We start from the raw sequence: 23,051 nt of genomic DNA, 5'->3' as shown, positions 1-23,051 counted from the left end.
GGGGAAGGCTGGGCCGGGTGCAAAGTCCCCAGGTCAGTTCCTGGAACTGGGTGGTCCGGAATGTCTCCAGGGCAGTTTCTGGAACTGGGTGGTCCGGAGAGTTTCGGTCTGATGCAACCTGTGAATCTGATTGTGTTCCCCTGCCTCGGGCCAGTCGGCCTTACACTGATCTTTTGCAGTAGAAGTGCAGGCACATTTGAGCAGCAGGCTGAAGACCTAGTTGTTAGAGGCTCAGAGCTCAGTAGCTGTTTACACTGGTCAGCCAAGGCAGGACCGGTAGGAAAATGTCAGGGCCTTGGTGATAAAAACCTAGGATCCTAAAATATGGGTGGGGACATCTGGATGGGTGCCTTTGAAGATATTGCCTTGGCAACCACCATGCCCCCCGGGGCCCTCTGTGCGCGCAGAGATGGCCCATATTCCTTAAAAAGAGATTAACACTTCCATTGTGCTGGCAATAGGTGCTCTCCTCAGAAGCTGTCCTCACCCCCACCACCTCCCCTGGCCACCAGGATGAAAACTGGGGCTATGTCAGGCCTGAGTAAATTATACTCAAAATTCTACTTGTGTGTGTATGTGTGTGTGTTCCTGGGGAATCGCCTCCTTTTTTTAGCTTTCTCAGTCTGTGACTAAAAATATTTCTGAAACACTAGGTTCCATCACTCAAAGCCTTAGGCCTCTTTGCCACCAGAAACAGCTGTAATTTCATTATGAAGCAGATTTGAACTAATTTTCTCTCCTAATGATCTGGGGAGAGGTTGCTTCCAGATACCAAAGTAACTTTTCAGCAACATACCATTTGAACTCTGAGCAAAAACTAACCTGCTAAATCTGCAATCTCATTTAGCCTCCAACACCAATTAGCACCTCAGTCCATTACCCTGAGGAGAGTCAAACCTGCCATCCTTGGCCACCAGTCTAAATACAAGCCAAGCCACCAGACTAAATGTAGCTACTGCTCTGAGGTTGATGCCATTAGCTGTACTGTCCTCTGCTTCTCCTGTTGACAATTACCAGGGCTGGGACTGGGGTGAGGCAAGGAAGGCGTCTAGAGCAAACACGTAAAGAAGACTTCTTTTTAAGTTCCACCCTACGCTAGCACTTCCTCCATCCAAGAGTCAGAGCCTCCTTACATTTTGCACCCTAGGGGTCTCCCTTGTGTCACGCTAGTCCCCAGCACTGTACATCACCAACCACGATGCATCCATTATGGTGTAATAGACAGAGCATCAGCCCCAGGGGGGAGGGGGGAGGGGTAGAAGTAGAAGTAGATTAATTACAGAGAAAGTGACCTTGTAGCTAATTGAGGAAGGTGAAGGAAGTCATTGTAGAAAAGTGGGATGGGCAGGGTGGTAATCTGGTGATAGGAAAAGAAGCAAAGGGTCAGATGCAGGTCTGGGATAAGACCTGGGAACAAAATGAAGCTAAATGGCTTAGAACAAGGAGAGTGAACAAAATAGTGATGCTGGGAGCTGGCTGGGCAAGACAACTGAACTCCTTATTTTATTTAAAGTCTTATTTTCATAGAATCACACTAGAAAATCCTGTTATAAGGTAGGGAGAGAAAATCAGAAAATCCCTATAGAACTAAAATCTATATGTTAATGTTTTCAAAGTCTGGGAAGACTTCTGTGGGCATGTGGGATTTCTGAAGTTGGGCCAGCTAAAATTTAAGGGCCCTTGTATGACTATTATTTTTCTGAGGAAGGGGACGAGCATATGTGCAAAAATCAATATACTGAATTTAACAAAATTAACAACTTGCATTTGGGTACTGTTTTATAGGTTACAAAGTCCTCTGACCATTGTCTTTTTAGTTCTCAAGTCTTTTTTCTGTGCCTTTGCCATTTCTGTTCCCAATTCTGAAAAATCTCTTACCCCTCCTAGACTGCAGGTTGAGACTTAATTTTTGAAACTGCTTTGAGAAATAATTTACGTACCATACAATTCACCAACTTAATGATTCAATGATGGTTCTTAGGCAAAAGTTGTGCAACCATCATGACAATTAATTTTAGAACGTTTCCATTACCCTAAGAAAGATATCCTGGACCCATTGGTCGCCACTCCCTATTTATCCCCCAACTTCTCTAGCTGTAGGCAAGCCCTACCTGTAGTTACCTATTCTGGACATTATATTTCATTTTTAGTTTAAAGTGTCCTTGGGGATTAGGAGTCCTTACCTTTGGAATTCCTAATCTCTAAATGGTATGACTCTTGCAATAATCAGGGACCTGTGACGGAAATAGGAGGGAAAGAGAAATGATATTTAACAACCACTATATGCATACCGATATAGATTCGTTATTTTCACAACCATCCTATGAGCCAGGTACCATTTAACAGCTGAAGAAACCAAGGATTATAGAAAGTAAGTAACTTGCCAAAGGTTACAAAGTTAGTAACAAAGCAAGGATGTAAAGCTTGCTTTTCTGGCTAGAGCTCACACTGTCTTTGTTCCACTAAATCAGTAGTTCTCAAACTTTGGTGGGCACTAGAGTCAAGTGGAGGGTTTATGAAAGACAAATTGCTTGGCCCCTCCCACAGACTTTCAGGTTTATTACCTCTGGGGTGGGGCCCATGGATTTGCCTTCAGAGGCTGCTGAAGCTGCTCTTTCTGGGACTGTGCTATATCCCGCTGCTTAACAGAACAGTATCTGAGAACAGGATTGATTAAGATCACAGAGCCAGATGCTGAAGTAGCTTTCATATCATCTGGTCATCTTTTCAGAACAGTACTTATGACCTGTCAAAGCAATTGCTGATTGATAAAAGGCAGGAGGTAGTTGGAAAGGCAAAACAGGGAACTAACATGCTGCAGAAGACATACTGAAGTGCGAGAACATTTTTTTCTGGTTGGGAAATGTGATAAGCAATCAGAGAGTTAGCTATGGTGCATGAAGCACCTAGAGGTAGCATTTGTCAGCTGGATGCAAAATGTAAGGTTGCTTGTCTAGTTCAGAACTATAGCTGCTTTAAGGAGAGAAGGCAGGCAGATAGAGGACTGTCAACAGCAAGGTCTTTTCTCCTTCTTTGGCTACAGCTATAGTTGCACACTCATGCTGACTTCATTCCCAAATGTTAACTAGGCCAGAGCTTGATCAGACTGAAATCTGAATTTGTATTAAAAACATTCTCACAGATACTGAGAAAATGTGTTCCCTTGAATCTGTTCTAGCTCTGGATTTTATTGAAAATGTTTGATTTTTTTTTCTTAGTGGGAGGGGAAAGAGGGCATCTGGAAATCACTTAATCCAGAATCTGCAGTGTAATTGCTAGAGGAGGCTCAAACATGATTTGAACATCCCTAGCTGTGGGATTTGGTGACCAGGCTCCCAAGAGAGGATGACACAGCACAGGGAATAGCACAGACAGCCTGCCTTGCTTTTTAGAGAGCAAATATGCAAAAGTCCTTGCTCAGGTCACCAGTGCTGAGAATACTCTTAATAATTTAAATGGACAAGGGGAACTTCCTTATGTGTAGGTGAGCCTGCCCTAGAGACAGAATAGAGAAAAAACAGCAAAGTGAAAACAGGGAGTGCAGAGTGCAGCTGGATTAGGCCTTTATATAGATAGCTTTTGTTTTTTTTCAGAGCACTTTTTTTTTAAGTTATTTATGTATTTATTTTTGGCTGTGTTGGGTCTTCGTTGTTGCGCGTGGGCTTTCTCTAGTGGTGAGCAGGGGCTACTCTTTGTTGTGGCGTGCAGTGGCTTCTCTTGTTGCAGAGCACGGGCTCTAGGCACGCGGGCTTAAAGTGGTTGTGGCACGCGGGCTCAGTAGTTGTGGCTTGCAGGCTCTAGAGCTCAGGCTCTGTAGCTGTGGCGCACAGGCTTAGCTGCTCCGCGGCATGTGGGATCTTCCCGGACCAGGGATGGAACCTGTGTCCCCTGCATTGGCAGGCAGATTCTTAACCACTGTGCCACCAGGAAAGTCCCCAGAGCACTTTTATGTATATTAACTCATGTCAAATATTATTATTATTAAACAGGGTGCAGATAAGTGTAATGAGTTAGCTCAGTTAATGAGTTAGTTTAACTAGTTAATAGATGCACGTACTAGGATTAGAGGTAGACAGTTACTTGGAATGCCAGGAAAACAAAACATTCAGAAATAATAGTAACCACATAAATGCAATCTAGGGAAAACCACATTTCCTTCCAAAGTGGTGGAAGTGAAGTTTACTTGTTGGTATTTTCTTACCTCTTTCATATTTGTTCATTCATTCATCCATCCATTCATTCAACAAACATGTATTGAGCGCTTCCTATTTCCAATTATTTTGCTCTGTGGGCCTTGGGAATGTAGAAATGAGATATGGTGTCCATTCATTCAACAAATATTTATGAAGGTCCTACTGTGTCTCAGAAATTGTTTTAGGTGCTAGGGATATAGTAGTTAAAAACAGACAAACAGGGGCTTCCCTGGTGGCACAGTGGTTAAGAATCCACCTGCCAATGCAGGGGACATGGGTTCGAGCCCTGGTTGGGGAAGATCCCACATGCCGCAGAGCAACTAAGCCCGTGCACCACAACTACAGAGCCTGCGCTCTAGAGCCCGCGAATCACAACTACTGAAGCCCTCGTGCCTAGAGCCCGTGCTCTGCAGCAAGAGAAGACACCACAGTGAGAAGCCCGCGCACCGAAGCGAAGAGTGGGCCCCGCTCAGCAACAAAGACCCGACACAGCCAAAAATAAATAAATTAATTAAATAAATTAAAAAAGAAAAGATTAAAAAAAAACTAGACAGACAAAGCAAGAAATGTATAAACCAGTTTGGAGTAACAAAGGGAAACAAGCTATAATAAAAATAATAAAAATGTGATAGAGGATAGGTAGACAACTAGTGTGATGAAACAAGTATAGTACAATGTTAACAGCAGAATCTAGGTGGTGGCTACATCAGTGTTTACTGTAAAATCTTTCAACTGTATGTCTGAAAATTCTTATGATAAAATATTGTAGAAGAAAGTTATAGGAATGATAAAAAAAAGGCAGAGATTTGGGGAAAGTTCATGGAGGACATGGCAGTGTTTTATCCTCTTCTTCCTCTCAGCTACCTAATATCCCCTTAGCTATGAGTCCATCAACTTCCAAATTCCAATAGGCCTTGTCTTGGGCTGTGAAGAGCTCTGCAAAAGTCCTTGAAGATCTTATCTTTTTAGTGGAGAAAAACTTGGAGGAGGAGAAGCAGACACATGAATCAGCTAAAACTCACCCACCCCACAGGCATTTGATAAGGCACCCTTCTAGCTAACCTCCCCCAAATGCCTGCCTCTGGGTACCAGGTAGCTGCGTTCCCCAGCTTAGTTTCCTGTCTGAGCTTCTGTGGAGTTTGGTTTTGGATGGTTACCTGAAATATATAAAAAGTGAAGCGAACATTTGTTTTTTCTAATACTCAATTTTCTTTAGTAATTTTTTTTCAAAAGAATTCTGAATTTTAGGTAACACTAAGTTTTGAAAGAGAATGCTATAGACTTAACTTCTCCTTTAGACTGTAGGACCCCCATCAGCTCATTTATACCAGTCTCAGGTTCACAGGGGCAGCGGCTGTGACTAGTCAAGTCCTCCCTCTCTCCCCTGTGCCCAAACGAAGCTTCCCTTTCCAGTTTCAGCCCTTTAGGGGCTTTTCCTCATAGATCATTTATATAGGGTCTTGTACCTGTGCAGGGTACCACGTTAAGTACTTTAAATACAATAGTTCATTTAATATAATAATCCTAGCATGTAACTGCCATTATTATTCCCATTTAACAGATGAGAACATTGAGCAAGGGAGATTAAGTAACTTGCTCAGGGAACTGCAAGTCAATGCAGAAATCTGGCTCCAGAGGTGGCGCTGTTCTGAGTCATCAGCAGCTACTGCCTTTGTAACCAAGTGCCTAATTCCCCATCTCTGAGAAACCAGTTCACTTAAAGGTATTAATAAGTCAACGTGACATTAAGCATCATTTATCGTTTCCACAGCTCTAACTCCACAGGAACCTCAGTGTTTGGGATTTCAAACTACGGTTAGAAAGGGCGTTGATGTTAGGAGGGAGGGCTTCCCTCAGATGAGCTCCTCAAATTACCTTTCTCTAGGAAGGACTCCAGAGAGTCGCCGTTTAAGGAGGATGGTGTTTGGGGGTTTCCAAGAGAGGAAATATTTAAAGCCAGAGGCTGACATATTATTTTGGCAAACGGGATGGGAAAAAGAAATCTCATTTTCGCAACACAAGTTTTTAGTCTGGATAATGGGTAAATGACATTAACTCTTTGTTTCATCTTAACCTTCCAAGCTTGTTCTAATTTTGCTTCTCAAACCTGAGGCATCTCCTCCATTATTTGATCTGTCCTTTTAGCTTTAATTGGGAGCATACCCAATTAAAACGCAGAAGGCTCCTTTCTTTTCCCTTGGTCCCGCCTCAGGTCGTCGTCGCGGAAAGGGTTAACCAGGCGGGTTGGGAGAAGGGTCGGGCTCATACCTTTCCCAGAGACCCCAGGCGGCGGCGGCGGGGCCCGGGAGGGGCGGAGGCTGGGGCAGACGCCTCGCCGCCGCTGCCTCGGCGAATAGCAGTGCGCTGTCCGCCCGGATTGGAGCAGCAGCATCACGCTGACCTCTGCCTGGGATGTAAACCGGGGCGGCCGCAGCGGGCAGAGGAAGGCTCTCGGCTCCTTCGGGAAAGCCAGCTCCAGCACCGGGATCCGAGCGGTGCGCAGGGAGCCGCGTCAGCCTCGACCTGGGCAGCGCCCAGCGGAGGCTGCGGGAAGCGGAGGGAGCCCGGCGCGGGCGGGGAGCGTGCGTCCGTTCGCACAGGCAGCGGGAGGAGGGGCGGCGCGAGCCATGGCTGGGGACAGCGAGCAGACCCTGCAGAACCACCAGCAGCCCAACGGCGGCGAGCCCTTCCTGATCGGCGTTAGCGGGGGCACGGCCAGCGGCAAGGTACGGCGGGGTCCCGGGGCCGCTCTCTCTTCTCCTCCCCACCTCTCCCCACCCCGGCCGGGCCCCGGCGGCGCCGCATGTGGCCGGCGGCCGCGGGCCATGTCAGTTCCTGCAGCCACCGCGTGGCCCGCGCGCCTCCGCTGCTGGCCGCGCTCCAGTGCAGAGTCTTCCCCGCGCAGACTCTGGGCGCCGCGGCAGCGGATGGGCGGCCGGGGACTCGGGCCATCTGAGGTTCCAGGGGTACTCCGGCCACCGATCACAGGGCTGGCATGCTCCCGGCGGCGGTAATTCGTGGCCGGGGTCCTATGGGGGAGGGGCAGAGAAAGCGGATGCTTATTGTTTTGCAAGTCCGTCGTGGGGGAGAGGGCTTTAAGCGGGGTCCTCTACGAATCCCCGGTACACCCGTCTTCCCTCGGCCTGGCGTTGATGCGCTCGCCCGGCGACGCAACCCCGGTGCCGGGTCGGAGCGAGCCGGGTAGCCCGACCGGGAGGGCTGCGAGAACGTGACGCGGCGTCCCGGGGAAGGGGAGCCGCACTTGGGCTGGACGCCGGTGCCGGGCACTGCAGAGGTTTTCGGGTAAAATCCCGAGAGCCAAATAGGCGAGGTGACATCAGTGAAATGATCATAGTCGGGGCTTCTCTTTTTGGGGGGTTTTAAGAGGAAACGCGGTCGGCTTCAATAAGAAAGTTGTGCTGGCCCCATGCTCTTAGATGTCTGGGGCCGTACGCGTCTTGCATCCGCGGAAGGAGGTCGTTCTCTGGCTGTCTGACTCCTCTAGGAGCCTGCTTTCTTTGTTTTTTCAGCAAGGCAAGGAGAGACTAGGGATATGCTTTCCTAGCTTTGCCCGCGGCTTTTTCTGCAGGTGGAGAAGGGTAGAGTCCTCTCAGATAGTTTTCTTTGGTCCCCTGCCTTTAAAGATGTGGCTACTTGTTTACCCTACTGTTACCCTACTGTTTAACAAGTTCATTTGGTGCCCGGGCTCCTCAAGGGGAGCCTGCGAGAAATAGGTGCTGCGCGCTGGGTTTGGCGAGGTGGGATGATGCCTCCTAGGGTCAGGGAGAGCGGAGCAGGAAGGCTGGTTGGCGCCATGAGAAGCGAGCCACGAGGTTTTTGCTCCGGAGCAGACTCTGCCGTAGCCCCTCCTCCATTTTGGTTTTACATTTTTCTCTCCAGGTCTGGACTACTTTGGCGCCCGGGGCCCAGGCACGGCAGCTGGCGCTATGGAACTTCTTTATTGATTAGTTAATCTCGACTGTAGCCCCCAGGGCTTGGGATCTGCCTGCTTTATGTCCCAGAAGTTTATGTTGAATTTGCCCCTGGTTGAATGCCTTTTTTAATTTTTAAAAATTTTACATGTTTTTTATTGGTACTATTACTAGTAAGTCAAAGCCAAACCAGGATGCCAGCTCTTTTAGGAAATGTACCTGTTATATTAGAATTTTCTCAGTCCCCCTCCGCACCCCCTCCCGCCCTTTCCATAGTATATTCGTGTTATGTGGGACCTTTTTTGTTGTTGATGGCCATATTCCCAGCGCTCCTAGCACGATGCCTGGCACATAGTTGGACCCAAATATTAACCTGAGATCCAGCCCTCCTAGGGGAAAGGAGACCGAAACTGGCAGATGAGTGTAGCATTTAGAAACAAAATGACCTTGGTAATCATCTAAATAATTTAGTCACTACAGAGGCGGAAACTAAGATCCTAAAAGGTGAACTAACTCGCTTCTTATTATTGTGCGTTCCTCAATCATCACCTTTTCTCAGTGGATAATCAGTATAAATGTGTTATTTCTGTAACGTGTCAAGTAGGAGCTAGGAATGAGCCATTAAGGGAACTCTTAACTCTGCTGTCCCTATTTCTCATCAAGGAGGAAGATACTCCTAAGAAAGGGTCTATTTTCATGCAGTTTTAAAAGCATGTTGTATCTTTTGGGCATTAACAAATACTTTGTCATTGTAAGATTTTATAATTTTTTTGTTATTAAGAAAAAGTCCAAAGGAGCATTGGACTTCAAAAATTCTTTACTGCAGTCAGTTTGCTGCAATTGTGTCTTGATACTTTAGTCCAGTCCTTAGTGCCTTTTCTCCAAGGAATTTGAAGTTTTTGTTTTTGTTTTTTTTTTTTAAAGGATGGTCAGCATTAACAAACTGGACCTCCTTTGGAAGCCTCAAGTCTGAACATTGTGGTACAGGAGGGCCTGGAAGCAGTCGATACTCTACCCCCTGCATATTTGCTCTGTGCCTGTTAAAGGAATTTGGGAGAAGGCAAAGGGCCCAAGGACATCAACAAAAAAGGACAGTTTTAGAGCTAGAAGGAACCTCGGAGGCCCTGGAGTCCAACACTTCATCTCATCACTTACGGATGAGAAAAATAATGAATTCAGATCATATATTTGTCCCAGCTATTGGCCTTGTTTAAGAAGAATTGACTAAGGCATGCCTGGAGAACACAAGTTTACTCTTTCAACCTGGAAAGGGGCTACTTGGAAATGGCTACAGAATGGTTTCAGAGGTACTTGACCCAAAAGGAAATGGAAATGCAGATTGCTTTGTACTCAGTGGCCTGGCAATATAGATCTTGATTGCTTTCTTCCCTCCTTTATAAGAGAAAACAACTCCCTGTTCAGCTTCTCTTGAGAGCTCTAATTTGTCTCAATGTTGTTGTTGCCCTGAGTTAACAAGTATTTTATCTTAGCCTAAATTAGTTTGGTTGTAGAAGGCAAAAATAGCGATTGTGGTTATATATTACATTTTTGTTTGTTTGTTTTGGCCATGCCACACAGCATGTGGGATCTTAGTTCCCCCACCAGGGATCGAACGCGCACCCCCTGCATTGGAAGCGTAGGGTCTTAACCACTGGACCGCCAGGGAAGTTCCATACATCACATTAAAGTTTGTTTTATACATGAAGATTAATTAGGACTCTAGAGTAAGCTTTGCTAGGCTGACATGGCAAATCATTCTTAAAAACTCACCTTAAAATTGTGGTGGGGGCTTCCCTGGTGGCGCAGTGGTTGAGAGTCCGCCTGCAGATGCAGGGGACACGGGTTTGTGCCCCGGTCCGGGAGGATCCCACATGCCGCAGAGCGGCTGGGCCCGTGAGCCATGGCCGCTGAGCCTGCGCGTCCAGAGCCTGTGCTCCGCAACGGGAGAGGCCACAACAGTGAGAGGCCCGCGTACCGCAAAAAAAAAAAAAAAAAAAAAAAATCACATTCTCGTATTTCCTCCTAAAGGACAAGTCTAAGAGAGCAAGAAGTAACACTGGATGGGGGAAAAAAACAGTTTAAACTTCTTTACCTGAATATATATCCATGACTTTAGGTGCCATTCCCTCTCCTCTTTATTTTTGCTGTTTACTGAGCTGTGACTTCTTCGCCAATTAAAATAGCTTCTCAGTCTGCACTGCCATCAGAGCGGTCTTCCTTAGTGTAGCTCTGACTGTGCCACTCTCCTTTTTGGAAACCTTGGATGCCTCTTCACTGCCCAGGCTATAGGTCAGATATTTCAGCACAGTGCACATCCCCCTGGCCCCCAAATGTGGTCCCAGACTATTAATGTATTTATTAAAAAAATTTTTTTTAAATAAATTTATTTATTTATCTATGGCTGTGTTGGGTCTTCCTTGCTGTGCGTTCAGGCTTTCTCTAGTTGCAGTGAGCGGGGGCTACTCTTTGTTGCAGTGTTGTCGGCTTCTCATCGTGGTGGCTTCTCTTGTTGTGGAGCACAGGCTGTAGGCACTCAGGCTTCAGTAGTTGTGGCTTGCGGGCTGATAGAGCACAGGCTCAGTAGTTGTGACGCATGGGTTTAGTTGCTCCTCGGCATGTGGGATCTTCCCGGACCAGGGCTCAAATTCTGTGTCCCCTGCATTGGCAGGCAGATTTCTAACCACTGTGCCACCAGGGAAGTCCCACCAGACTATTTTTCCACTCTTGTCCCGCTTCCCCACACCCAAATGCACACACACACATCTGTGGAACTTCTTTCATTTATACTTTTGCTCCTGGTCTTCTCTCTGGAATGGCCTCTAATCCTTTCAAGGTTTCAGTTTTGTTAATACTTCCCCCAGGGAACTTTGTTATCCATTTTCTTAATCAGAATTATTTTTTGTCTCTAATGCTTCCATAGTTTCACCACATTTTGCCTAGTGCTGGGGTTATTTGTTGACTGCTTCCCCCGCTATAGTAAAAGTTCTGTAAGAGCGTCTCATTTATTTCTGCCTTAATGACCATTACAGTGTTTGATACAGTGTTTGTTGAACTGAGTTAGGCAGACCATCATTTGTAATTATCCTTTTATTCTTTTAATTCATAAGACTATTTGAATTAGGCTTTGAAGCCACAGTTGAAACCATGTTTAACTGAGCTATTCGTGTTGCAGTGACTAGACAGTAAAAAACCCCGCTGAACCCTAATACTGTACATTGGTATTGCTTATTCAGAGCCTAGCATTTAATTAGTATGTACTAAATGAACATTTGTTGAATGTCATTGTGAAGAATACTGTATTATGAGGAAGTCAGGTCGTAAGGAAATATGAGAGAAAGTCTGTCAGTATTTTATAGTTGCAAGCTGCTTAAACAGCTCATCAAGCCAATTTATCATTAAAGCATTTCCTTATCTCTTCCTTTTGAAGTGGGGCAGGTGTCTTCCCCACTGATGGATAACACTGGAAGGTGTTAGGAGAATTTTTGACTTGCCTGAGGTCATGTAGCTAGTAAGTGATAGAACTTGGATTGGAATCCAGGTTTTTCCTTTACTAAAGCTATGCCTGTTTTGAACTTTCTCCACAAGCTGGGACCAGCCCTCGGACGTATTTTGAGGGAGGTCAGTAGGACAGTGTATGAATAATACAGACCAAGAGAGGACATTGCAGTCCCCTCAGAGGTGGGGGCTGTCACCTCAGCTCTGCCTGACCATGAGTCAGCATCTGCTTTTGGAGCGCTCTGGAATGCTCCCTGGACCTCCGGCTCCGACTCCCATTGCTGGGTTCCTGGAACCTCGGCAGCCATCCCCATCCGGCCAGATCACTCATTCCGCACCCTCCCTCCATCAGGTGCTCCCAGAACCATGGGACTGCTTTGGTTCTTTTGCTGTTTTTCTCGGAGCTGGCATTGTCTGCTTTGTACCGCCTCAAGCTGCTGCCTGGGAGGTCTGACGGGATCTGGCCCTGCTGACCTCCTGCCACTCTCCCCTTTGCTCTCGATTCCAGCCACATCCCCAGCTTGGCCCATCATGTTTCCCCCTGCCCAGGGCTCTTCACACTTGCTGTTTGCTCTGCCTGAAATTCCCCTCTTGTTCATTGTGCCAGTGCCTAGCACATGCCTGCCAGAATGAAGCCCAAGCAGCAGGTCTTGCTGCTGCTGCCTTTCCTCAGCTGCTGCCTCATTTCTTGTTGGAAAGTCTTTGAAGTGTGTTTCTGATGCACACTGTCTGTGGTCACCTAACTCCAGCTCACTGTACCTGTAGCATTTGCTTAGGTCTTCTGCCTGATATTATTTCTTTCTTATTTTTTTTAAACATTCCCACCAACAGTGTAGGAGGGTTCCCTTTTCTCCAGCATTTGTTGTTTGTAGACTTTTTGATGATGGCCATTCGGACCAATGTGAGGTGTGATACCTCATTGTAGTTTTGATGTACATTTCTCTAATAATTAGTGATATTGAGCATCTTTTCATGTGCCTGTTGGCTATCTGTATGTCTTCTTTGGAGAAATGTCTATTTAGGTTTTCTGCCCATTTTTTGATTTTTTTTTTATATTGAGCTGTATGAGCTGTTTATATAATTTTAGAAATTAATCCCTTGTCAGTTGCATCATTTGCAAATATTTTCTCCCATTCTGTAAGTTGTCTTTTCTTTTTTCTTTTTTTTAAAATTATCTTTTGAGTTATGTTGCTTTATATATATATATTTATTTATTTATTTTAAGATTTCGTTTTATTTATTTTTGGCTGCGTTGGGTCTTCATTGCTACGCGCGGGCTTTCTCTAGGTGTGGTGAGCAGGGGCTACTCTTGGTTGCGGTGAGCAGGCTTCTCATTGCGGTGGCTTCTCTTGTTGCGGAGCACGGGCTCTAGGCATGCGGGCTTCAGTAGTTGTGGCTCGCGGGCTTTAGGGTGCAGGCTCAGCAGTTGTGACACATGGGCTTAGTTGCTCCACGGCATGTGGGATCTTCCCGGACCAGGGCTCGAACCTGTGTCCCCTGCATTGGCAGGGGGATTCTTATCCACTGCACCACCAGGGAAGTCCTGTAGGTTGTCTTTTCATTGATATTATTTCTTTGTTGAGTCTTGCTCTCATGAGGTCCTGTGATGGAGACAGGTTGTGTTTGGGAATTTCATGGCTGAAGACCTGGCCTTTTTTGCTAGTGGGATCTGAGATGGTGCTGTTGGAATTGCTTAAGATCTCTAAGGTCTTTTAGACGTGTGTCTCAATTTTTTAAATCAATAAAAACGTTTGAATGTATATTCTGTGTGTGTGTGTGTGTGTGTGTGTTTATGTGCTTTCTTGTCCATTAAACTTTTTATCATTAAAGCATTTGATCATCTTGTTATTGTAATGTGTCATGTATCTGAATATGCAAATTATGTAAGTATAATCAATGTAATTAAAAACAAAAATAGGGGTAATGAAAAGATAAGAAAAATGAGATAAACACTTAAAATTGTGGTTTCTTTAGCAGTATAAAGACTTTTGGTTCTTACTGAATGTTTTATTTTTAAAAATCTTATTTCAAATGTGGTGATTCATGAATCTTGGATGATCTTGGTGATATTACTCTTAGTGATAATATAAGGCTGAAAGTTTGGTTCTAAGTTAAGTATCATGAATCTTGATTTCATGACTGTATTTTAAAAAGTTATTCCCCAAAATGATCCAAGTACAGGAAACTCATCCTTTGCAGTATTTATAAAATCATGAGAGTCCCATCCCCCTATTATGCAGCTAGAAAATTTTCATCGTCCTTGTTGTCCATCAGCTGTTTTTGCAAACCAAGATGCTCCATTTAATGTTTTCTTTCTTTTTTTTTATACGGCAGGTTCTTATTAGTTATCCATTTTATACATATTAGTGTATATATGTCAATCCCAGTCTCCCAGTTCATCCCACCACCACCATCCCGTGTGATCACACATTTCATTTTGGTGGAGCATTCATTTTCACAATAATAGTGACAGAAGATTCTACCACTTGCTTTTTGTATGACTTGTGGCACATTACTGTAGAGCTTTGGTAAGGTAAGAATTTTGCCTGGTACATACATGGTAGAAGCATAAGAATTTTGTGTGTGTGTTGTTGAAGTTGAGTTGTGCTTCTTTATTGCTTTAATGAGGCTGGAAGTATGCTGTCTGGTCTGATATCCATACCTCCCTTCCCCTCAGCTGAAGAGCTGTTTTGTCATATCTCAGCAAACATCCTCTGTTTGTTTGCCTGTCCTGTAGGCAGTCCGGAGTTCTGCAGTTGTCTGTAGGATTGCCTCCTCCCGCATGGTGGAGGGTGAGCTCTGTCTCTGTGCAGGTTGGTAGTCTCTCTCAGGCTCTACACAGAGCTTGTAGTAGAATGGGATGCTAAGAGTGCTGACCTGTGATTTTGGACTATGGTCTTTAAACATGTTTGCATCCGTTTCTGCTAAGAGAATTTTGGAGAATTCTTTATCCCTGTCACATGGTTTTGACATCAGTTTCTTTTATCACATGAGTAAAGAGTAGCAAAATATGTAATTTCTGATATAGTGTAAATGTTGACGTTTTAAAATAATTGTTTCCTTCTCTTAAATGTGCTCTAAATACTGTAATAATTTGACCTATTACCATCCATTTAAGAAATACATGAATAAGCTCTTCATTGAATCAGAAATGTTAATTTTTCATTTTTTTCTCCTTGAAATCTTATTTCAATTCCACTTCCTCCACAAAATGTTAATTTGTTTTTGTGCTTGAAAATTTTTTATCGATCACTCCGTCATCCTTCTGCAACAGAAATATGTATGTACATTGGAATGATCTTTATTTCCTGTTCTCATAAGTCTCTTCAGTGTTAATTTCCTTTGGATTGCATCAGTATGATTATTAGCATAAATTAATCAGATCAAGTAGATATACATTTTGGTAAGTAATTAGACACAAAAGGTAGAATTATGTTGGAAAGCAACTTGATGAGACAGGTGGAGCTCCCCCACCCAATTACTTCATGTATTGGGGGATGATTACTACTTAATGCTAGAATAAGATGTTTTGCTTGTTTAGATGTAAACTTTGAGAAACCTTGTTGACGTAAGTAGATGGGAATGGAAGAACTTTTGTTATATCAAGGTCACCCAGTTTTCATCTTTCTATTTATATGTCAGAACCTGATGTGTATTTATGAATCAGCCAGCTTGCCACCCACCTCCCTTTAATTTTATCGAAAGCAGAAAACTGGAAACCTCCAGAATTGTAAAAGCATTTGTTATCCACTCGTTGGGTCATTCACTTTTTAGTAACGGCACTAGTATCTCAAATCAGTGTATGGCCACTAATTTAGGAAACTTGCATTCCGGTCCAACTTTGCCAGTTACTTATTAGGTATATTCATCTATAGAAGAGGGTCCTTTCAGCTCTTAGCGTTTCACAATTCCACAGCTTGCCCTGAGTATCCTATAATTGTTTTCTCACTACCGGTCACACAGATCAAGTACTTTTCAAACCTTCAACTCCGAACCTCTATGACGCGGTTGGCATTTGTCATCTTTTGGTGGGGTTCTGAGGCACTGTCATCTCTTGGCCCTTGCCAACATCCACCTGAACTGGATTTCTCGTAGGTCCTGGGGCCCTGTGTGCTTCCTCTCACAGATAGATGTTGCTTCTTTTCCCTAGAGTTCCTTCCTCCCTGCATCCTCCTTCCTTTTCCTTACCCGGATAGCCCCTGCTCATCTTTCCGTTGGTGTCTCTGTCTCCTAGGCAGTCCTCCTAGGCTGGCATGATTGAGTGTCCCTCTGCTGTGCTGCTAAAGTGTCCTACCAGACCTCCGTTGTAGAATTCTCCCCCACCCAGGGCGGTCCTTGCTTCTTTAGTCTGTCTTCCTCTCTAGACGGAGCTCTCAGCATCAGGGACTATGTTTACCTCACTGTTGCCTGAGTGAGGCTCACACGTGGGCTAACAACAGTCTATGTGAGTTCTCAGTAAGTGTTTGTTAAATAACCAAACATTAAGGACTCATCTGTAACTCCCTGACATCTTCACTTAGATGTATAACAGGAATCTCAATACGTCCAATATTTAAGTCCTGCGCTTCCCTCAAATGTGCTCAACCTGTAGCCTTCCCCATCTTAGTTGATGACATTTTCAGCCTTCTAGTTGCTCAGGCCTAAGACTTTGGAGCCATTCTTGACTCCTCTTATGTTCACTTGTATCCAATCCATTAAGGAATCTTGTAGACCCTACCTCCTTACCTACATGTCCACAATCTGACCACTTTTCATCTCCACTGCTTCCACTCTGATCCAAGCCACCAGCATCTTTCAGCTGGGTCACTGCAGTAGAATCCTGACTCATCTCCCTGATCTACTCTTGTCTTCCGTCTATACTCTGTTCTCATCGTAGCAGCCAGAGTGATTCTGTTAAAATGAAGGAAGGTTGGGCTTCCCTAGTGGTGCAGTGGTTGAGAGTCCGCCTGCCGATGCTGGGGACACGGGTTCGTGCCCCGGTCCAGGAAGATCCCACATGCCGCGGAGCGGCTGGGCCCATGAGCCATGGCCGCTGAGCCTGCGTGTCCGGAGCCTGTGCTCCGCAACAGGAGAGGCCACAGCAGTGAGAGGCCCGTGTACCGCAAAAAAAAAAAAAAAAAAAAATGAAGGAAGGTTGGTTAGCAGTTTCCCTGCTTCTGCTCACAACCTTGCAGTAGCTTCCCATTTTACTCTCAGTAAAAGCCAAAGTCCTTACAAAGATCCACAGGGTCCTACAAATGGGCCTTTGCATTGGCTGTTCATTCTGTGGGGACAGCACTTCCTTCAGACATCGGAATAGTTAACTCTCTCACCTCCTTGGTCACCTTATTTAGAATTGCACCCAGTAGACACTCTAATATTTGTTGAATCAATGGATGAAGAGTGCGTTATTTCCTTGCTCAGTTATCCCTTCTAATACTAGTTTTCAGCACTTAAACCCAGTTGCTTTGGCTGTTGCTGGGAGATCACTGTCCCTTTGCTGGTCACATTTGTACTTCCTCTTGGACATCACTTTACCAGGATAGGATTGTGGGCACATTGCCAACCACAGAGCTCGGCGTCAGTGTACATTCTAGATGGCTTCGGTGCCTGTTTAATGGCGCGTTTAAAAAATATATAATGAACGTTAATATCTCGCTGTCAAATTCATATTAGGGATGCCACCTAATTTTGTTTAATGAAATGCTTGTTGATATGAACTAGATTTTTACTTTAACTCAAGAAATGCTAGAAGAGTAGATCTTTTAAACCAAAACGATTATTTTCTCTATCGTAGAGGAAGGTAGATGCATCATCTTTTGAGAAAAACTATCTCTGCTTTGGGCAGCTTGCATTCCTCTGAATATAGGCCTTTCATAGCATGGATTGGAGTTGCAGAAGTGCTGAGCAGAGCCATAGGGTGGGAAAACATGGTAGCTTTTTAGGTTCTTTTGAGTTTAGAGTGGCTTGTAGGCAACAGAGTATGTCCTTACTGAATCAGAGAGATTCGACATGACAGACACTGTCCAAAGCTATGTGTGTAATTCTGTATTGTCCCATTGGGGTTATTAGTGTTCTTCCTTTCATCAACACAGATGAGACATAATTATATGTATTACAAACTTTAGTTTCTGCTGTAAAACAGCAGTGTTAAGATCTGAGATGCTACTATTTAAAATGTTTTCTCTTTTTCGACAAAAGAAATGCAGATACTTTGTAAACTGAAACAGTTGAGGTCTTCACTGCTCTAGTAAATTTATGATAGGACTGATAATAAGTAGTTCTGCGCAGGAATAGAACTTGGAACCCGGGGCAAATACCCAGGAGCCACGGGTAGCCTGCTGCATCTGTGCAGCTCATGAGTTAGCACCTCTACCAACAGGTGCACTGGAATCAGCCTGGCATTTATCAAAGCAGCTGTGGTATGACTGCCCTTTGTCTCAGTGGAAGGTTTCTTTTCTTTTCTTTTTTTTTAATTTTTATTTTTTTGGCTGTGTTGGGTCTTCATTGCTGCTCGGGGTCTTTCTCTAGTTGCAGCGGGTGGGGGCTATTCTTCCTTGTAGTGCGTGGGCTTCTCATTGTGGTGGCTTCTCCTGTTGCGGAGCACGGGCTCCAGGCGCACGGGCTTCAGTAGTTGCAGCACACAGGTTCAGTAGTTGCAGCATGTGTGCTCTAGAGCGCAGTCTCAGTAGTTGCGGCGCACGGGCTTAGTTGCTCCGCGGCATGTGGGATCTTCCCGGACCAGGGATCAAACCCGTGTCCCCTGCATTGGCAGGCAGATTCTTAACCACTGCACCAGCAGGGAAGTCCCAGTGGAGGGTTTCTGAGGACCTGTTTCTGTTGTATGGTGTATTGGTTGTCTGCGCAAACTTTCTCCAGAATTTCTCCAGTAGTTGAGTTTGGTGAGGAGATTGGTTAAGAGCCCTACTGTTTCAGGTGGGCTGCATTTCCTGGGGACCTGTTGATTTTTCTAATGAGCTAAAAAATGCATTAAAAGTTTATTTTATTTTATTTTATTGAAGTACAGTTGATTCACAATGTTGTGTTAATTTCTGCTGTACAGCCAAGTGATTCATTTATACATATATTTATACATTCTTTTTCATGTTGTTTTCCATTATGGTTTGTCACAGGATATTGAATAGAGTTCCCTGTGCTATACAGTCAGACCTTGTTGCTTATTCATTCTATATATAATAGTTTGCATCTGTTGATCTCAAATTCCCAATCTTTCCTCCCCCCCACCCCCCCTTGGCAACCACAGGTCTATTCTCTGTGTCTTTGAGTCTGTTTCTGTTTCATAGATAAGTTCATTTGTGTCATATTTTAGATTCCACATGTAAATGATATCATATGGTATTTGTCTTTGTCTGACTTCACTTAGCATGATAATCTCTAGGTCCATCCATGTTGCTGCAAATGGCATTATTTCATTCTTTTTTATGGATGAGTAGTATTCCATTGTATATTCGTACCACATCTTTATTTATTCATATGTCGATAGACGTTTAGGTTGTAAAACATGCTATTTTAATTAGTCAGTGGCTTCATTTTCCTCTACCCCCCTTGTAGAGAAAGTAAAAAATTTTTTTAATATTTACTTATTAATTAATTTATTTTGGTTGTTCTGGGTCTTAGTTGCGGTGTGCGGGCTCCTTAGTTGCCACACATGGACTCCTTAGCTGTGGCATGCATGTGGGATCTAGTTCCCTGACCAGGACCGGGCCCGCTGCATTGGGAGCATGGAGTCTTAACCACTGCACCACCAGGGAAGTCCTGAGAAAGTAAACCTCTGAAAGCATAAGTAGCAGACGACGGAGTGATACATAGCAATTGAATAAGGGGCAGTGAGTATTCTTCTGAAGGCATTGCAGGCAGAGCCCTCCTTGTGTGACTCTGGAGGACACAAGCTAGAGGCTGTGCTGGATTGACCATTTGGGTTCTGGAGGGACACGATCACGGGACGTCCTGCTGGAAGTGGAAAAGCTTGTTTTGTACATCTGAGAAGAGCTAATCCCCAGCCTGCCATGAGGCTCCTTTTGCAGGTCTTTGTGGGGTTCAAGGTCTTGGTGTGATAGAATCAAAGCTTTATGATGTCTCTCCTTGCAGCAGGGATTGCAGTAGATCTCCAGTAGGTCCAGACAGCTCGATGGGCTTTGGAGTCAGCGTGCTTGTGTTAACGTCCCAGTTCCACCACTCTTCATCTGTTTCTTCTGAACCCCTTTCTCCATCTGTGAAAAGGAGATCATGTCTCGTTTGGAGAGTTGCTAGGATTCCATGGGAAGGAGCAGAAGTACATACATCGCAGGGAGTCTACAGGGGACCTGTTCGCCTGCACCGTGGTTCCTGCTCTGCAGCAGCCGTGCTGTCACTGCAGGCTCTTTGGCCATCCTGCTGACACTTCTGACCAGCACGGCTCCCTGAGCACATGAGCCTGGTGCTGTCCAGGCGTTGCGGTGTTGATAGTGATGAGGACCCCTTTGGGCATTGTGATTCCTACCTGCTAACCGTGGTGCTGTCTCCTTGAGGCCATGGCCTGTCCTCTTTGCTGATAAGGCCATGACTAGTCAGACGTTGACTTCTCAGTGTTCTTTTTCTCATCCCCAACTTGCTGGAGGCCTTAGCGATCCTGTTCTGTAGCTGTTAAGATGGACTTGTTTTATAAAGTGTAGTTATGGGGGAAAAAAAGCAATTAATTAACATACCTTTTTTTTTTTGGCTGTGCCACGTGGCTTGTGGGAACTTAGTTCCCTGACCAGGGATCAAACCTGCGCCCCCAGAAATAGAAGCATGGAGTCCTAACTGCTGGACCGCCTGCCAGGGAATTCCCTAACGTTACTTTCTTTTATTTCTTTTGCGGTACGCGGGCCTCTCACTGTTGTGGCCTCTCCCATTGCGGAGCACAGGCTCCGGACGCGCAGGCTCAGCGGCCATGGCTCACGGGCCCAGCCGCTCCGCGGCATGTGGGATCTTCCTGGACCGGGGCACGAACCCGTGTCCCCAGCATCGGCAGGCGGACTCTCAACCACTGCGCCACCAGGGAAGCCCCTAACATTACTTTCTTAAAAAAAAACCAAAAACCCTTTTAATTAAAAATACAACATACAGGAATGGGTGTAAATTACAAGTGTGTGGTTCAGTGAATTAATCACAAAGTGACTGCACCTGTGTAGGTACTCGCCCAAGTTAAGAAATATATTGTGACCAGCATCACTGCAAGTCCCTTGCCATCACTACCCTCCTCTCAATTGTCTCTTGATTGTCTGCTAGATGCGAGGCAGTGTTTCATAGCTGTAGAGTTACCATGTATGACTTGTGGGACTCTAGGAACTTGGTCTAGTATAGGAGATACATGCATATGAAAATAAAGCCACTGAAGCTTTCACCCTTGTCTGCCTCTGAGAGAAAAGGTCGTGTCTTCCATTCATTGGTTCATTCTGTAAATATTTATTGATTTCTGACAAAGGGCCAGGCACACTGTTAAGTACTGGGACCACACAACAGTGATTAGATAAAGCCCTTGACCTCGTGGAGCTCACACGTCTAGGTCTGACTCATGGGTGCTAACCTACTACCCAACCACGTGGTAGGTGTTTAATAAATGTCTTTCAAACCCAACTAAATATAATCCCTTTACTCTTCTCCTATGGCATTTACCCTTTTGTAGTACTGTGCTCAGCTGTTAGACCTCTGACTTTTTTCCCCCGTATTTTAAAACATTTTTATTTATTTATTTTTGAGATATAGTTGACTTATAGTATTATATTAGATCAGCTGTACAATATAGCAATTCAAAATTTTTGTAGACTGTACTCCATTTATAGTTACTGTAAAATATTGGCTATAATCCCTGTGCTGTACAACGTATCCTCGAAGCTTATTTATTCTATTCATAGCAGTTGGTACCTCTTAATACTCTACCCCTATCTTATCGCTTATCTTACCTCTTAATACTCTACCCCTATCTTATCGCTCCCCGCTTCCCTCTCCCCACTGGTAACCACTAGTTTGTTCTCTCTATCTGTGAGTCTGTGGGTTTTTTTCTGTTATATTCACTAGTTTGTCTTATTTTTTAGATTCGACATATAAGTGATAACATACAGTATTTGTCTTTCTCTAACTTATTTCACTAAGCATGATACCCTCCAGGTCCATCCAAGACCTCTGACTTCCAGATTCCAGGATCCTGGAATGCAGGTTGTCCATCTTTGTATTCCTAGTCTCTTGCATAGAAAGGACTTCGGTCTGATTATTGAAGGTGTGACAAGTGCCGAATAAATGGTACAGTCAGCAAGTGTTGTCAGAAGTTAAGAGGAGTTGGAGAATGTTAACGGCTGTGGTAAAGCTTTTCTTGCTAAAGTCACCAATAATCACCTAGTCCCTAAAGGCCCGTTAAAGCCGTTGATTCCTTAGTTTACTCTTCTGTAACAATTGACAATGACCAATTCCTCTGACGAAAGTTTCTTTTTTTAATTAATTTATTTTTTTACTTTTGGCTGCGTTGGGTCTTTGTTGCTGCACGCGGGCTTTCTCTCTAGTTGCCGCGAGCGGGGGCTGCTCTTGGTTGCGGTGAGCAGGCTTATCATTGATCGAGGTGGCTTGTCTTGTTGCAGAGCACGGGCTCTAGGTGTGCGAGCTCAGTAGTTGTGGCACGTGGGCTCAGTAGTCATGGCTCGCGGGCTCTAGAGCGCAGGCTCAGAAGTCGTGGCACATGGGCTTAGTTGCTCTGAGGCATGTGGGATCTTCGCAGACCAGGGTATGAACCCGTGTCCCCTGCATTGGCAGGCGGATTCTTAACCACTGAGCCACCAAGGAAGTCCCTGGGGAAAGTTTTTAGATTTTACCACTCTAGGCTGACTTTCTTCCTGTCTCGTGGTTCTTCCATTTCTGAGGGTTTTTTCTGCCTGTGAATGTGTCATGCCTCAGAACCCCCTCCTTAGCTCACTGGTTTGTACCCTCTGCATACTCTGTATCCTCCATTTGTTGGTGACTCCCAGGTGATTTCTTGCCCTGAGCCTGTTCCTGGGTTCCTTTCCCACTTATCCAGCTGTCTCCTGGGCATTGCCCTTTGATGTTCACGAACTAAGTTTATTCAGGACTAGACACCTAGTCACTAGTACCCAGTCTCAACTGCTTCCAGCCACAGGTGCTGCACTACCCGTATTTTCCCTCCGCAGAAATGCATGGGAAAGAAACCTCAAGTCATCTCTCTCCAGCGCTCCTCCATCCTCCCACACCCTTCCTGGCTCCTGGGGTCCCACCAGTTCTACTTGCTGAATTTCCCTTGGAATTACCCCCACCCTCCCTCGCCTGCATCCATCATTTCTTGCCTGGATAACTCTCCAGTGGTTGACTTCCCAGCCGCCAATCTGGACTTCTTTCAAGACATTCTCCACACTGTTGCTAGAGTGATCATGCCTGTCACTCCCCAAAAATGCTTTAGTGGCTCTTC

At 45.0% G+C, this 23,051-nt stretch overlaps 1 protein-coding gene across 3 annotated transcripts in view; it reads left to right on the top strand.

Annotated features, from left to right (window-relative positions):
• The first annotated feature begins 6,568 nt into the window (after window positions 1-6,568).
• The window catches only part of UCK2 (uridine-cytidine kinase 2), a 79,320-nt gene continuing 62,837 nt past the window's right edge, over window positions 6,569-23,051 (top strand). The window contains exons 1-2 of one of the 3 annotated variants that reach the window (XM_033855643.2): window positions 6,569-6,919; window positions 9,050-9,432. In XM_033855643.2, coding sequence (XP_033711534.1) covers window positions 9,421-9,432 — 12 coding nt within the window. In that variant the 5' untranslated portion in view covers window positions 6,569-6,919; window positions 9,050-9,420. Of the gene's footprint in view, window positions 6,920-7,064; window positions 7,204-9,049; window positions 9,433-23,051 lie in introns of those variants that run through there. The other 2 variants (XM_019935472.3, XM_019935473.3) reach the window with 2 other exon arrangements.

Source organism: Tursiops truncatus, chromosome 1 (assembly GCF_011762595.2).
Source record: "Tursiops truncatus isolate mTurTru1 chromosome 1, mTurTru1.mat.Y, whole genome shotgun sequence".
In the NCBI taxonomy this organism is placed as follows: domain Eukaryota; kingdom Metazoa; phylum Chordata; class Mammalia; order Artiodactyla; family Delphinidae; genus Tursiops; species Tursiops truncatus.
Note: the sequence above shows the minus strand (reverse complement) of the source record. Positions and strands in the feature narration are given on the sequence as shown.